The 17238-nt window shown below is 36.7% G+C and overlaps 2 protein-coding genes across 2 annotated transcripts in view; one reads left to right on the top strand and one right to left on the bottom strand.

Annotated features, from left to right (window-relative positions):
- Window positions 1-1641, bottom strand: part of slc38a5b (solute carrier family 38 member 5b) — a 25637-nt gene extending 23996 nt beyond the window's left edge. The window contains exon 1 of the transcript XR_013800547.1: window positions 1491-1641. The gene's annotated coding sequence lies outside the window, so the exon portion shown is untranslated. The remainder of the gene's footprint in view (window positions 1-1490) is intronic.
- Window positions 957-17238, top strand: ccdc22 (CCC complex scaffolding subunit CCDC22). The gene is made up of 16 exons (XM_079638220.1): window positions 957-1362; window positions 1506-1683; window positions 2103-2235; window positions 6236-6342; window positions 7275-7359; window positions 7548-7717; window positions 9007-9219; window positions 11582-11773; window positions 11962-12081; window positions 12251-12367; window positions 14251-14352; window positions 14807-14914; window positions 15036-15131; window positions 15666-15725; window positions 16109-16183; window positions 16298-17238. The coding sequence occupies exons 1-16, from the start codon at window positions 1313-1315 to the stop codon at window positions 16409-16411; spliced, it is 1920 nt and encodes a 639-aa protein (XP_079494346.1). The 5' UTR covers window positions 957-1312; the 3' UTR covers window positions 16412-17238.

The following is a 17238-nucleotide window of genomic DNA, read 5'->3' as shown; positions in this document are numbered from 1 at the left end:
CCTATTCTCTTTTCATACTCTTATATAATTTCTTCTCTCCCTTGTCTTATAAATGTTGCCTATACATTTCACCCCAAAATGAAAAATATGTCATTATTTATGTCATGTATGTAGGCTAGTTTGTATGACTTTTTTTCTTCCTGGGAACACAAAAGGAAAAGTTTAGCAGAATCTCTGGAGAAGACAAAAAAGCACCAAAAAAACATCATAAAAGTCAATCTGACTTTTAATGGCAATGCAGCAAAATGTAAGATTTTATTAGCTGAAACAGAAACTCTCAAATTGCATTTGCATATGCACATTTTCAAATATGCTGTGAATGCATTGTTTCAAATATGCACGGGTTCTTATGTCACATGACTAATCACCACAGGCTACATTATGTTTCAATATGCATGCAACTGAAATTTGAGGACTGTGGCCTAGAGGCAAGATTTAAAGTGAATACAAATACTCAAATTTTGATAATGGGCACACACCACTATCATTGGGCTTCAGATTTAAAGCTTTTTCATCAGGAATAATGTCAAACTTTCCTCATTGTCTTTCAGTAAAATTAAATGGATAAAATAGCCTACTGTCAATTATTATGATGTTGCCTAATATATCATATATTTTAATAACCCGTTGTATATTGATAAATATTTAAGGAGGGATAAAACATGCTTAGATCTATGAGGATTAGCCTAACTGTAGGCTATAAATCAAGATACTAATTTATTCGTGTCGAGTTTAAGGAATATATAGTCTACTTTTGAAATTCCGTCGTAATAATATTGACGACAGATGCATTCAGATCAATATCATCAGCTAATAATAATAATAAAGTAATAATCATCGGATTTTCTCTCAAGCCTACAAAAACATCTCAAACATTTCAGCGCACGTGCTTACGCGTCTGTCTTGTCACGAGACCTGAAGGCGCTGTGAATGTCGGGAACTTGAGTTTTATATGAGTAGTTCAGTATGGATGTGTCAAATTTCTAAAACTTCATGTCCCATGATACACTGCGTCGGACACTCCTAGGTAATGACTTCCTCTCCAGAAAAAGCTGATTTTGAACTGGGTGAAAAAAGCTGTTATTTTGATACACCGGTTTTGTTGGAGGATGTGGTAAATAGCTCTTTACAGTTCATTTGAAGCTGCGTTTTGAAATGTAACCATGGCAACCGAACTGTCGTCCTGGTTAGCAGCCCTGCACAGGCTGTAGTAAAGGCGATTCTGAGGGTTAGCTGAAGCCTTCTGATATTCATTTGCCTTTAATATTGTTACGGAAGACAGTCGAAAAGCTATATCTGATCTCGTTCCGTGATGGAAGAAGTCGATAGGATTTTAATTCACTCTCTGAGACAAGCAGGCACGTAAGTATCCGAAATCTTACAGGTCTCTTCAGTTGTGACAAGTCATTTCCTCCCTCTTTGGAGTGATTTGCATCTTGGTTCAAGCCAAACTTATCTTATGTCCATGTCTGTGTGGTTGTTGTTTTCACCTTATCATCTTCCAGCGACATTGATGAGGATGTACAGAGTGTGAAGCAGTTCACCAGTGAGCTGATCGTGGAGGCGGTGGTGAGATGCCTTCGTGTGATCGACCCTGCGCTGGGCAATGGATTGTCCCACTCGCTCCCCCCTGGCATGTCTGCCCGCTTCAGACTGGGCATGAGCCTGGCACAGGCCTGTCAGGTGAGAGACACGGTGCCTGGACGTGTTTCTGTCTGCTAGCAGTAAACTTAACTTGACCCCTCTCAACTGACAGAGTCAGCTGATGATGACCAGTGAAAATGCATTACTGGTGATGAATAAGCACTTTTGTTTTTTTTTAAGTTTGAATAAATGTGTTGGAATGTGGACAATTATACCTTGTATATAAATAATGAATAAAGTTTTTTTTATTAAGAATAAATGGGTGCTTTTACTGCAGACATTAGATACCGCAGACGTTTATCTGCAGTTGATCTTCCACTATTGAATTAATCTGTTGTAATGTAATTTAGAAAACCTTTAAATGTTACACAAGAAAATATTTTTTTATTACTGTAATATCATCAGTAATGAATTAACCTTTTTTCACAGTTATTATACATGTTGTTATATATGTTTAGGATGTGGGCTTTAAAGGGGAAATTGGCTACCAGACATTTCTCTACAGCAATGAACCAGAGATTCGCTCTCTGTTCATGTTTCTGGTTGAAAAGCTGCCCAGAGAGAGTGCAGAGGCCTCTGACCAGCCTTCAGGTACTTTTGACTACTGATTTTTTCCATTTATGTATTTGGTATATGCTTGTTATTGATATTTAACTCTGCATGACATGAATATTCACCCTCTTTATTTTGAACTTTATCTTCCGGTGAAACAAACTTTTATCTGGTGACATATGCTGGACTTCTCCAATTATTTAGTCCACTTAAACCTGGCCCTTTTCTTAAATTCAGCCTTAAAGGTAGGGTAGGCAATTTTTTTGAGCGGCTACTGAATACATGAGATCCCACCCTCCCTTCAGAGCGTCTCCAATGCCACAGCGCCTTTAAAACACATGAACGCACTAGGGGTGTAACAATACATCGATATGGATCGATGCATCGATCAAACGTCTAACTCCACATCCTCCCGTAATGTCCATCTACGCATTTCCACCAAAGCACTCATTTTAGTTTACTCACCATACTTTCTGCCGGTTTGTCTTTATAAGACGTTAATTTTCTCAGCTGAAATAGACGCCTGACAAGATTGACTGAACCCTAAACAAGTTTTGTCACAAAAAGCCGGTATTGTCCCAGGGCTCGAGACTAACGGCGTCCTATCGTCCTGGGGACGATAGAAAATGTGTTTAGGACGAACAGAAATATTCTCCGCCTACAGGATGAAAGACATTTTTGTATGTGTGTGTGTTCATTTATTACTAGCCTATTAGGGTAACTTACTTAGAAAATGCCAAAATTAACTGACCAAGCGCTGACTACAACGGAGCGCGTCTTCTCATGCTGTTACTATAGTTACTCTCACTGGCCGGCTACTCACCCGGAGACTTGTTTTGCAGTACATCTTTCGCGCTGCATGTCTCATAAAACGTGAAAAAAATTTAAACGTCTGGGAGAATGAGTAGAGCAAACATAGATCTGAATAAGAGTGACGACGCAAAAAAAGAGCTCTATTCGGTACGGTTTTCTGTGCGGACACACCCGACCCGAAGCGTGCAGCCATGCACATAGACACCTAACGTTATACAGCGCGCGAGTAGGCTACTGAATTGAGCTCTCTTTCATGTCTGAAAGGACAAATACACACAACATTATGTCGAAATGTCTGTTTTGGAGAGTATTCACGTAAACTATGTTGGTTGTATCGGATGTGCATCCGTGCATCCGTGCATTTGGATCCGCATGTCATTGGACATGATCCGATGTCTTAAAGTGACAGTGGGTAATAAACCTAATGCGGTCCTGCACAACCTATGACTCTGTGAAAGCAGTGACCATGTGGTGGAGTAGTGGCTTCAGGGCATGAAGTCCTCAGTACAAAGACTGAGACACAGAAATTCCCCCAAATTCTGTGTTCTAGAGAAGTCATATTATACTTTTTAAAGCCCTTTCTCTTAATAACACGTTTCCAGATGTTCAGCTATGACACATTACCACTTTGAGATATGTCACCAGTATTTATTTGTTATTGTTTAATCCAACCAACTCAACATTAGTAGCAAAAACATTTTGAGCTGTATGTATTTTTCTCTTAATTTTCATATATGTAAAAAAAAAAGAAAAAAAAAGGATTTGTTCTGAATGAATACAAAAAGCATTTAACTCCTGTTATTTTTTATTAAATCTGTTTTTTTACCAGTTTACAGAATGGAGCTAAATATATATATATAAATATATATTAAACATTTTAATGGTGTTTTTATTATGTGACTTACAACTATGATAATAACAAAGTACAGAAACAACATGTTTATTTTGGGACGGTTGACATTCACTTTAGGACGGTTCAAATAGTTTTTCAGGACGGTTCCAGGACGGAGGTGAAAAAAAGTTAGTCTGGAGCCCTGATTGTCCACTGTCAAGGCATCGCGAGTTCATGTTTTACTGCAGAAACCGACAAGCCCCCTTGTTGTTTGTGAACACAACCCAATAAGTCCACAGAACCTTGCTAAAGCAGCACGTTAGTGGTGAGGGTAAAGCTCCCTGTATTGTGTGTAATCACAACAACAAAGTTTGTCAGGCGTCTATGTCAGCTGAGGAGATTAACGTTACCAAGATTAACCGAGTGTTTTAATATGTATCATAGCAATTATTTGGTTTTGTTTAACTGAAACATGAAATGTGGAGTTATCTGCTTTTGCCAAAAAAACGATTGTTGGAGTTATCTGCTTTTGCTAAAAAAACAACTTTTAATAGGCTATATAAAAAACATACTTTCAATGAACTTAAATTTTTGTAAGTTACCTGTATTTTTTCAAAACAACCCAGCTGCAGTTTGATTCGTAAGTTTGTCAACTTGGCACATAATATCTAAATATCATAGTCGTATCGCAGAATTTTTTGAGGTATCGCCAAATACCTTATCACTGGCTGAGAGAATCGATATCATATCGTATCGTGATGAACTGTCCGATTTACACCCCTAGAACGCACACAGCAGAGTTGGCAAAGCGTCACGAGACAAGAGGCGGCTTCAAACTACTTCATGCCTCAAAGCACAAAACATTACAATAATGAACATAAACAACTTTGAGCACTGACCTTTTTCACCTGACTGCTGCAGATTAATTTCGGCGTTGATAGTGTTGCCATTATAATGCATAAATTCGAGTCATGAGCTGCTCAGAGTATAATGTCACAGGTTTCCATCTCTTCCAAATTACAGTAGTTATGGCGTGAACACAGCATAATCTCGTTGTTTTGGTTCAGGAGGAACTGTAAAAGGTGGCTGCTGTTTTGGTTGTGGTGCTCGGTGACGGACATTTGTCTAACTATGCATAGCATGAAACATGTTGATGACGTGTGATGTCTGCGTGAGCACGGTGCGTGAAGGTATGGAAATACATGCGTTGACAGGCAGGTAGGACATTGTGCTTTTATCGACTGAATGAGCATTTTATGGTCCTACACCTTCCACAGACAATATATATACATAAATACATTTAGACCACTTATCTTAGTGATTTCTATCAGAATGTGACTTTCAACCAGCATAACAAAAAATGTTTCTGGAACAAATCGCCTACCCTGCCTTTAAGCTTGCATTCAGATCTGCCTCCATCCAACCAACATCCGACGAATAGAACCAAGTCCCCATCTTAAATGTTTTTCGATAGTTGCATTTGATCCAAGTTTCACTTAGATGTACATCACAATGCTGAATAAATGATCAGTTACTACTTGCGTTTCATTGCGACTTTAACGACAATTTACCTGTTGCTTGCAATACAGATGGTAAAACTGAAATCTTGTGACTAGTTATTTCTCTGACAGTATGGTTATGGTAGCCCGTTTTCGCCACAATTTATCCTTTATCTACCTTTATCTCATAATTCTGACTTTATTTCTCTCAATTCCAAGTTAATGTTGTGCTTGTAAATGCCAACCAGAAGGAGCAAGACTTGCCTGAGTCTCTTTCCATCTGCATTCCTTATCATTCCCTCACAATAATGACTGACGTAATAGTGATTTTGATTTGAAATGATTCACCTAATATTAAATCTGGTTTGACTCAAAGTTTTCTTTGTAGATTTTTCAACACCAGAGATGAGTTTCTGGCTGTGTAATAATAATAATGAAGTGGTGTGGTTGGGCTGTGTTCTTCATGCTGGGATCAAAGGGTAATGTGATTAACTAGGCTAGGGTGTTAATCTAACAGCTTAAAGTGCTGATTATACCCAACTTCCTTCAATAAACTAGAAATTATTTATTTTCTCCCTCAGTTCTCCTACATTCATTCATTTAACACTCTTGATTGCATACGAATTGCATTAAAATGTTTTATTATCTTGGAAAGCATGCAGTCAACTTTAGGTAATAGCTTATTAACTCAATCATAAACTCAGTGGGAATGCATGCTGACTGGTTCAGACTCACTATCGCAAACATGTTTTTTTTTTTTTTTTTTTTTTTTTGCCATTCTGGCAAAAAAAACATCACATGTTGTTCCTGATTACTGGATTAAATGAAAATTATTGATGAGGCTAGTTTCTCCGAATAGTCTGATTGTCGTCTACATTTATATCTCCTCTCTTAGGGAAGTCTGCGCTGTTGCAAAGAGCAATCGCTGCCCAAATTAGAGCGCAGTTGTCAGTGCCTTGGCTCCCTCCGTCCTGTAGACTCCCCATTCATCGTAAAACACAGGTACCACAACATGCCTACACCTTGAAATCCCATGCTTATGCAGCACTCTAGATTTGAAATACATTAAAGGCCTGTTCACACTAAGGACGATAACTATAGCGATTAAGATGTAGTTCTAAATGTAAAAGAATAGCAGAGTCCACACCACAATTATAACGATACAGAGAAACAATATCGTTGGAATCAAGTTTCACATCAAATTTTTCCAGAGATGATAAATGATAAAAACATTGACAGCCATTCATAATCCATCCTTCTTTAAAGAGCACCTGGATTTAAAGGGGCAGAGTCAGAGAACATAACTGCAGCGCACGCTTATAATAAACAGAACTATATCGTTCCTTGTTGTGGACGATAATATAGTTCGATATAATCATAGTTATTGTTCTTGGTATGAATGGGCCTTTACTCTAGTAACTCTACAAATATTCATATCATGTTGATATGGTTTAAAGAATTTACAAAAGTTTGGGGTCAGCTGAATTTTCAGCATCGTTACTAAAGTTTACAGTTTCACATGATCCTTCAGAAATCATTCTAATTTGCTGATTTTCTGCTCAAGAATAATTTCTTATTATATCAATGTTAAAAACAGTCGTGCTGCTTAATCATTTTTAGGAAAGAGATATTTTTTTTCAGAATTCTTTAATGAATATAAAATGTTTGAAGTAGAAATCTTTTCTAACATTATAAATGTAACTTTTGGTCAATTTAATGCATCCTTGCTGAATAAAAGCATTCATTTCTTTCATTAAAAAAGGCCACACTTTAGAATAATAATGTATGTAGTGTAAATGAATTGGCACAAAACTGATGCTTATAGTAATGGTTAAATTTGAAATATTGCCATGATACATTATGTACAGTGACAGAGGTGAAACTGCTTTCATGCTGCCTAACTACCTGACAAATGTGTGTGAATGTAATTTCAGAGTTCCGGCCCATGTCACAGTTTCCACGCCCAGCCGCTGAGCCTCCCATATTCAGTGAAGCTCTCTTCCAGGAAACAGACTAAAGGCATGCTCAGTTTCTCATACTTAACCCTGGGGTTTGCTGTGATATGTCTCCTACATTGTGGTATTGCCCTTGTTGCCACTTGCCCCAGAAGTGTGACTACACCTTTAAGGAATTTGACAAAATGATTTTACCTCTTATGACTCATTCAGCTAATATTGTCTTTGATGTTTCTTTGTGAATTCGCTCAGAGGTGCAAGAATACTGGAGGAATTATTTGCTGCCTGTGACCTCCCAGCCTTCCCGGCATGCCTCAATGCCAGCGTCCCTCCTGGAGAACCACATCTCTGAACTTAGTGCCGCTCAGGAGTGGGAGAGTGAATGGAACAGCCAAGGCCTCCTGTCGAGACTTACACCTGAGGTTATTCTATTTCCCTTCATGTGTAAAGGGAGAGTTCGGCCAAAAATTTAGATTCTGTCATTATTATATAAGTTGTTGTTCAGTGATAATTTTGACATGTGATCTAGGTATCCATGTCATTCGTGTTCATCAGTGTTTTTTGTTTTATTTATATACTATTATTGTATTTTATGAATAGTTTTAATTTGTTTATTTTTTCGTGTTCATTTAAAAAAATATTATTTTATATACATTTTATTATGAGCTGTTGTCTTTATCATATTTATATTTTTAAATGTCTTTAATTTTTATTTCAGTTACTTGCTAGGACAACATTTGTAAATTTCAATATTTTTTAGGTTTAAAATTTACACTTTTTCAATTACCAAACTTTTAATTAGTTTTAGTATTCTTTGACAATGTTGATTTGTGAATGAATGATTTGTTTAAGTTTAATCATAAAATAATGGTTTGAATCGGTTTGAATGATTCATTCACGGCTGTTAGTTCCTCACAGAAAGCTTTTGTATGATGTTTTTTTGTAATTTTAAATCTTGAGAGCTCCACTCTTCATTCACTTTCCTTATATTGAAAAATGACCAGATATTCTTTAAAAAATAGAAGGTTCGGAACAAAATACGGGTAAAATCGTCAAGCATTTCAGTTAAATTCAGCTCAGTGTACTCATACAGACAGCTCCAGCATGACATCTCTCTAGCACGATGTCTAGGTTCCCTGTCTTGATAACAACAATAACATTAGCATGTAAATATTTTTGCTGCCGCCCCGGCTTTCCTTGATGGAGTCTCTGTGCTAAAGGCATGTATCAACATGAGGATGGAACACAGAGATGTCTTTCACACAAGTGTGACATTTAGCATGTATGTGTCTTATGACTGTACTGCTGCCCTCTCACATCTTAGTTCCACATTCTCACCTCACCTGCCCTCCAACATACACACTGGCCTATTGTCTGACCCCAGGAAAATCTCTAAGTGTCCTGCACGTGTTTTATTTCTAAATCACAAGGCTTTGTCAGCGTTTGTAACTTATTTCTGTTTACTCTTTTATCGGCAGTGCTTTGAGAATAGTTTTGGGTCTGAAAATAACCACAGCATATTTAATATTTAGAGTTTATTTAAATGGTCATGATTTTATATATAAACTGTAATATTCAACCAAAGAGATATGATTGTTAATGATTTCATTTGGTGATTTAAAGTGTTATACTGGAGATATAGATTTATTTAATCATTTTGATTCCTTGTTCTCGGTTTGTTTAACTCACTCCTGTTATCTTGTCTCTTCAGGAGTACAGATCCAGGAAAAAAGCTCGACTGCAGAAGCGTATCGAGGAGCAGCTAAGAGCAGCAGCTCAGCCTCGACCTGATGCACACGGAGCCACACGCTCGACTTCTGACCTTGCTGAGCTGCTGCTGTCATTCGGTGGTGTCTCCACTGGGGGAGATGTGCTGACCAAAGGCACACGCTTCACCCATACAGAGAAATTCACCTTTACACAGGTAACTGTCAGAGATTGTTTACTCAAACTGTGATGTGCCAGGGTTCCCACACACTGGAAAATCTTGACATTTCGAATACTGTTTTTCAGTCAAGGAAAATTTTGTACATGTCATGGAAAATAGTGACATGACTGTGTTACTAACAAGATTATCTTAAAGTGTTGAAATTTTGGGGATGCAGCGTGCCAGAGACGGAAATGTACCAGAAATATGTGCCAAAAGAAATATATCTAAAATATTTTGTGTTAAGTGAGAAGTAGAGTGCTGAGGCATGATGCCATTTTGTGTACTGACTGACTTTAGATAGGTTGCAGTAAAAACACGCTAAAAATAGCAGCCTGTCAGGCTACGTCTACATTAATCCAGATACATTTGACAACAGCGTTTTCATTTCAAAACGCCCTCCGTCCACACTAGCGTTTTCCGAAGGTTTCTCATCCACACAGAAACATCGGAAAATGCTAAATTCACCTTACTGCACATGCGTTAAACCTCATAAAAGCTCACTGAGATGATACAGACGGAAGAGACATAATAAAGTTCTCATGCTATTCTTCAGGTAGGGTCATTTTATTTAGCAAAATATCTCACATTCACAGGTCGCTCTCAGTCACCATTTTACTATATGTTTGGTCTAAAACGCAGCTGCTCTTGTTTTTTGCCGCAGGACAACAATTGCGAGTAAGGTTTCTGTCATCTTTGCAGGACTGCAATATGATGAATGTACAAAGTACCATATGTGATGCGATCTGGGAAAACCCGTCGGATGTTGCGCTGGCACGTTTTCAGTAAGGTCTAAAAATACATCGAATGTCTAAATTCGACAAAAAAATTTTTTGTCAAAATTGGGTTTTCATTAAATTATTATTCTATAACATCTTGTCTATCATCTCTGAAAATATCTTAGGAAAATTCGCTAGTTTAGTGCAGAAAAATGGTGATTTATTGTGGCAAGCTGAAAAGACTGTGTCTTTCTCTTTAAGAACACGCACGGCGGAGCGGAGGTGCAAAGAAACTTAATCGCACACAGCTCTCCTTCTCTTAACACTACAAAGACAGTTTACCTATCAAAATAAACCACATAGGCCTACCAGAAAGGTCCCGCCAGTCCTGTGTAAACTACAAGGGCACGCAAGTTTTTATTTATTTATTTTTATCCAACGTTATTGTGTCATGCAGAGCACAAGAGAACAACGGAGTCTGAAGTAGCTGCTTGCTTAAAAGATCTTGCTCGCCTCTAAATCGTCCAATATCAAAACGGTTTTCACAGGATGAATTTTGAGTTCATACGTTTTCGAATGATACCTAATCTATGTTCATTACTAAAATATGTAATATGAAAAAAAGGCAATAAAAAAAAAGAGCGCCTGTCGTCCAGTTAGAAGGACGGACTCAAAATTCAGTTTCTGAAAATCATAGCGATCAGCCGACTTCAGATGACCATAACTTTTGTTACAGACAAACGATAAAAGAAATAAAAAACAGATTTGGAAAGGGCTTGAAAACAGCGTTAATATGGTATCAAAACCTGTAATATGTCAAATTTTACCATGTGGTGGGTTTTCCCAGATCGCATCACATATATTTAGCAACACTGAAAGTGATAGCACATAACAGGCATAATAGCGGTATAAATCTATTGGTTCAATATGCGTCACATGACTAAAAATTACATAACTTTTTTAAAATGTTCATATTGTATATATACAAAATATAGTTTTCAAATACTCTGTCCACACTACAATATGAAAATTTGTAAAATGTTATGTAATTTAGGCTGAGACAAACATAGAGGTTATTAATAGTTCTGATAATATGCTTTCTCGGTAGGAATCTGTGATTGGTTATTACTGTTTTTCACCTTTCTTAGGTTTTATTATTATTCTAATGAACTAATGGACTATAATACAGCTTTATAAATAATAAATAAACCTTTAAAAACACATAATGATTATTATAAACATAGTTATATAGTCATAATATATTCATAATGTGTATTATGCTGACTGATGGGCTATAATACAGGTTTATTTTAACAATTCATAAACCACAAATTCTTATAATATGTATCAATTATATAGTAATTCATAATGTTTACTATTTAATTGCTGCAGTCTAATGATTGTTTATTAAATATGCATTCTTGTTGTTGGACCCTTTTGTACAAAAAGTACAAAAGATCAGTATTCCTCAATCTTTACTTGAATAACTTCAAGTTATTTTTGTCATTATTAAAATTATTACCAAAAGTTAAGTTTAGATCTTTTATCCAGTCAATTGTGTTTACTTGGAGATAACTAAAAAGCCAAAAAGGCTCTTAACTAAAAAGGCAAATTAAAGTAAAAGACCAATTCTTTTTTAGGAACCTGAGAAAGCAGCCCAGCAGATGGCAGCAGCAGCAAGTGCACTTCCCAGCTCTCACCAATCAGAGGAGGACCTAAAGGTCCAGCAGGAAGCAGAACTTTCGGCTCTGCAGCAACAGTTGCAGCAATTGTCAGTCCAAATGGAAGAAGTGGGCGGAGACATTAAGCAGCTCACTGTGTCCATCCAGCAGGTAATGACCAATCAGATAATATGAAATGTGATGCTGACATTATATCATATTACATATATTGTATCACATAAATAGTGATGTAACGGTAATAATACTTAAACGGGGAAATATTTAAATTCTCAGATTTCAAAAAAACTTTTTTTTTTATAATTGATATGTCACTTTTTCCTTTGCATTAATGTCTGCAGGTGTCAGATGAGCTGCAACAGAAAGAAGTGAGTAATGCCGAGAAGGAGAATTCAGTCAAAATGAAGAGACAGACCATTGACCTACTGCCTGACGCTGAAGACAACCTGCTCAAGTTACAGGTAGACAAGTTACACCACTTACAAACCTGTACCTCCCCCTCTGACTTCATGACCAAAAATAAAAAGAATAGCAGTACAGTGCAAACAGAATGAAATCGTATGTAGCTAGCCTGTGATGACATGTAATGACATGTTTCTTTTCGTCTGTCCTGTGTGTTGTGTTTGGTAGACTGTGGTAGAGGCCAGCTCTAAGCGAGTGGTTCATTTGGCCTCTCAGTGGGAGAAACACAGAGTCCCGTTGATTGACGAGCAGCGCAGACTAAAAGAGCTGTGCAGCAACAGAGAGGTACCTTGTGTTACCCTGATGTGTTCTACAGCCCTCCACATGCACTCCTGTCTAAACAGCCAAATATGTAGATATTAACCATTTCAGTTCATTATCCCTGATTAATAACAGGCTAATTAATTAATTCTGCATAAGTGTAATAATGAGAAATTATGAGTAGGGCTGCACATTATGGGGGAAAAGCTATTTTTCTGATGAAAACTGCAATTAGGATATACAATGTGATTTTATCTTTATTTTGTTTGTAGGGCTGCACAGTTTGGCCCAAAATGTTGTAATTATATATAAATATAACAATAGTAATTATAATTATTTTTATATGATTATTATTATTTAGAAAATAGAAAGATTAAAAATATGAAATATTGCTATTGTAATATTTAAGTGTTTTAGTGTAATATTTAAGTGTCAAAATATAAAGTTAAAAATATTAAGAATTAATAATACAAGTTTTTGCAGTACATCTTTAACATTACAATTTTAATATTTATGGCTGTTCTTAATTTCTTCATTTTCAAATATTAAACATTTAAAGTCTTAGTTCACCCAAAAATTAAAATTATCCAATAATTTACTCACCTTCAAGCCATCCTAGGTGTATTTTCTGGCTCTTTCTTCGTTCAGCCAAACACAGAGTAATATTTTTTAAAAATATCCCAGCTTTATAATGGGAGTGAATCATAACTGAGATTTTGAAGCCCAAAAAAGCGCATCCATCCATCATAAAAGTAATCCATCATACGGTTCCAGGGGGGTTATAATAAAGGCCTTCTGAAGGGAAGCAATGCATTTTTCGAAGAAAAATATCCATATTCATAACTTTATAGCTATAATTACTGACTTCCGGTAACGGCTGTGCGCAAGTCATTTTCTGGTGGAAGAGTGACCTCTGACCCGATCCATGACGTAGGAGTAGCATAAGCTTGAACTTCTCCTGTGGTTTAATCAAATAGGGCTGGGCAACAAACCCAAGCTCCTTTTCTCTTTTATCGAATTCCTCCGACATTTCTCTTTAAAAAGTCTCGTTTTAGACTTCTAATTTGTGACCGGTGTTTTGTTTTACTCTATTCTCTGCGCTTCGCCATTCATCAATTCGTCATGCGTCAGGTCAGAGTTCACTCTGGAACTAGACGCGCATACGGCTGTTACAGGAAGCCAGTGATTAAGGTTTATAAAGTCATTAATATGGATGTTTTTCTTACAAAGCGCTTTGCTTCAGAAGGCCTTTATTAACCCCCTGGAACCATATGGATTACTTTTATGATGGAAGGATGGGCTTTTTTGGGCTTCAAAATCTCGGTTACTATTCACTCCCTTTATAAAGCTTGGAAGAGCCAGGATATTTTTTTACATAAATCCGATTGTGTTTGGCTAAAAGAAGAAAGTAATTTACACCTAGGGTGGCTTGAGGGTGAGTAAATTATGAGATAATTTTTATTTTTGGGTAAACTGACCCTTTAAGATTTTATTTTGGCAGAAGACAACAGGGAGTCTTCTGCCCACCCCCAAATTTTTATTTTTATTTTGTTAACAACAGCCGGTTTATAAACTCTTACAAGTTTGTGATGCTGGGTGGTGCATGTTTCATTTTCAAAATACGTTATAAGTGAGCCAAGATCAGAACACATGAAGATATTTATGATGGGGAGCATAAATTCCACACAAACTGTGAACATGAGCTGTTTTGAGACTCTGAAAACTGGGTCATCCGCTGCTCAGATGTAAAAGAACACAGTGGCACGTTTCACTCTGAAACACACAGCACATATATTTATGTAATTAAACCACAGCTTTTTTTGATAATCGCACTAACCCATATCGCGATTAATCATGCAACCCTATATTAGATTTTGACTGCATTTTTTGCTTAAACTTTCGCTTAGTCTGAGTCCTCCAGGAAGCTGTCAGAGATCAAAGACCTGCATGACAAAATCAGACAGTCTGCTGAGGAGGCCAAAAAGAAGGAAAGTCTGTACAAGCAGCTGGTACGTTTTCATTTTATCACCCCTCTCCTTGCTTTTCAATTATCCAGGAAATACATTTAGCACTACACCATGTCCTAACCAGTCAAAGAACAAAAACAAGTGTCGTATGCCATCTGTCCCATGTACATGAGGTTTTGTCCACATCAACCACCACTTGGTTTCTATATCAACTTCATATCAGCATCTCTATATCAACTGCATATCAGCATCTCTATATCAGCTGTGTAACCTCACCCCATTGGAAACTTTGTATATTGAACTGTATTTAAAATGTGTATATAAAAAGCTGCATTACATTACGCTTTATTATGTTCCGATTGGACAGACAAATGTACGCATGGTTAGGATACGGTCAAAGAAAGCATTTAAGTGTTAGTTTTGTCTTATGATCTTCTGTCTGTTGGTTTAACATGCAGCATGTTTGCATACTCCCCATCCTAATGTTTTTCCACAGCTAACCGAGTATGAAACACTGTCTAAAGATGTGTCTCGCTCAGCCTATACCATGAGGATCTTGGAGATTGTAGGCAACATAAAGAAACAGAAGGAGGAAATCACTAAGGTCTTTGTTTATCCTTTATCTAGCCCTCAATAAAATACTTCATCTGAGTTCATGACATGTGTTTGAAGTTGGCAGGCCTTTAGAAGCCTTTTGAACTCTGACCTTATTCAACCCCCTGCAGATTTTGTCAGACACAAAGGACTTGCAGAAAGAGATTAACGGCCTGACGGGAAAACTGGACCGAACATTTGCTGTCACAGATGAACTGGTGTTTAAGGTCAGTACTATATGTTGTGGGGTCCAAAAGTCCTAACATGTAACATTTATACACTACCGTTCAAAAGTTTGGGGTCTGTAAAAATGTTTCATGTTTTTGAAAGAAGTCTTTTATGCTCACCATGGCTGCCTTTATTTGATCAAAATACAGTAGAAAATATAATAATTTATAAATTGTTCTATTATTTCTATTTGAATATATTTAAAAAGGTGTTTATTTCTGAGATGTTTCTAAAGAAAATGTCTTATTATTATCAGTATTGAAAACAGTTGTGCTGCTTAATACTTTTTTTTTGAAACCGTGGTATTTCTTTCAGGATTCTTTGAATAGAAAGTTTAAAAGAACAGTATTTAAAAAAATAAAAATAATAATAATAATATTGTGTAATATCAGCTTCAGAAATGTCTTTACTGTCGCTTTATGATCAGAATAAAATAATGTATTTATTTCAAAATAAATTCTTATTCATTTTATATTGTAGTGTTTTTTTTCGTTGTTTTGTTTTTAAAACACTGAAATCTTTTCAAACTGCAGGATGCCAAGAAAGATGAATCTGTCCGCAAATCTTACAAGTACTTGGCTGCCTTACATGAGGTACGTGTCTGCATTTCAAAGATAAAATGTGATCAAATATATTGTGTGTTGTCACTGGTCTTGATATTTGTCCATGAACTTTAGTACTGAAATGCAGGTACTGTGTTTGAACCACATTCTTGTCTCATGTGACAAGGCCTGCAAAAGACAAGCAGCTTGTGTACCTTCAAAAAACATTTTAGATAACAATGGCACATAATGCGGTGATGTGTGCTCCTCAAGCTCAGGCCATCAGTGTCTCAATCTCAGAACTACACAACTTAACTGAAGTTAATGTCATATCTGTTTTTTTTTTGTTTTTTTTTACAGGATTCTGGCTACTTGTCCTGCAAAAGAATTATCATTTTAATCACTCTATGATTTTTTTTTTTTTGTGCTCTCAGAACTGCACTCAGCTAATTCAGACCATTGAGGACACAGGAACCATCTTGAGAGAAATCCGAGATCTTGAGGAGCAGGTGTGAAACCATCCAATATTTAGATGCATTTTCATTTGTGAAAACTAAGCAAACATCATTTCATTGTCACTTTTCAAATGTGTCATCAGTTTAATGCGCTTCTTGATTTTGTAGATCGAGACTGAGAATGGAAAAAGGACAGTTAGCAATCTAGAGAAGATTCTTGAAGACTACAAGGCCATTCGTCAGGAAAACTCTGCCCTTGCTGCGAAGATCCGGGAAGGTTGAGCTGTTTCTCCGTCCATGTTTGATGGTACTGCAGAGAGATAACCCAGCCTGCTGAAATGAACGCTGCTGTGAGAGACGTGTTTGGCTCTCATCTGCGTCAGCCCTCCATCAGAATTAATCCTCATCACATCAGCAACTTTCAGCTTTTACTGAGGGTTTGAACACAAGAGTTTTTTGCATCAAAATGACACAAATTTGAAGAAATGTTAGTTAAAACTAATTCTGATCATTGTGATGAGATTCTGTTTTTTTAACAAAAGCTTGGACTGCAATAATTTGAGAAGGACTAGTACCGCTGCTTTGGCTGGATGAGACAACATCTTTGTTATACGGTGATAACCATATTATGTACATGAAAATGTCCGTTAACAGTGACCTCTGATTGTTGTTCATCATATGGGTTGAGCTGCTCATGAACATTACAAGATTCAGGTGATTTGATTGAACTTGGAGAATAGTGGGTTGATAACTTAAAACACTCAAACAGCTTGCCTGTTTTGTATTAAAGCATAAATTTGATATCGTATCTGTTTGTTTGGCTCTGGTGGATCCATAGAACTGTTAAAATGCTTGTCATTGGAAGTTATGTCTTTGAACCTTTGTGATAGAAAAGTACTCTTGTCGGGCTGACTGTAGGAAAGCTGTGTAAACACAATTAAGTGTCTGATTGACTAACACTGATGATTGTCCCAATCAAACTGGTTTCAAAGTTTATGCCATCTTTGGAATGTTTGATTTTTAGAGATTATATGGAAAAGAATGTTTTGTAATTTACCATTACTTGTATACATCTGCTCAGTCTCTGAACATGATGTTCTGATATTTCA

The sequence above is a fragment of the Phoxinus phoxinus genome (assembly GCF_949152265.1).
Source record: "Phoxinus phoxinus genome assembly, chromosome: 15".
Taxonomy (NCBI): domain Eukaryota; kingdom Metazoa; phylum Chordata; class Actinopteri; order Cypriniformes; family Leuciscidae; genus Phoxinus; species Phoxinus phoxinus.
This window is presented reverse-complemented; position numbering and strand designations above follow the sequence as displayed.

Excerpts from the sequence above, each read along its gene's own strand:
- ccdc22 (XM_079638220.1), top strand. The coding sequence starts at position 1,313 with ATGGAAGAAGTCGATAGGATTTTAATTCACTCTCTGAGACAAGCAGGC. Across the intron at positions 1,363-1,505 it reads TCTCTGAGACAAGCAGGCAC|CGACATTGATGAGGATGTAC; the intron begins GTAAGTATCCGA and ends ATCATCTTCCAG. Across the intron at positions 15,726-16,108 it reads ACTTGGCTGCCTTACATGAG|AACTGCACTCAGCTAATTCA; the intron begins GTACGTGTCTGC and ends TTGTGCTCTCAG.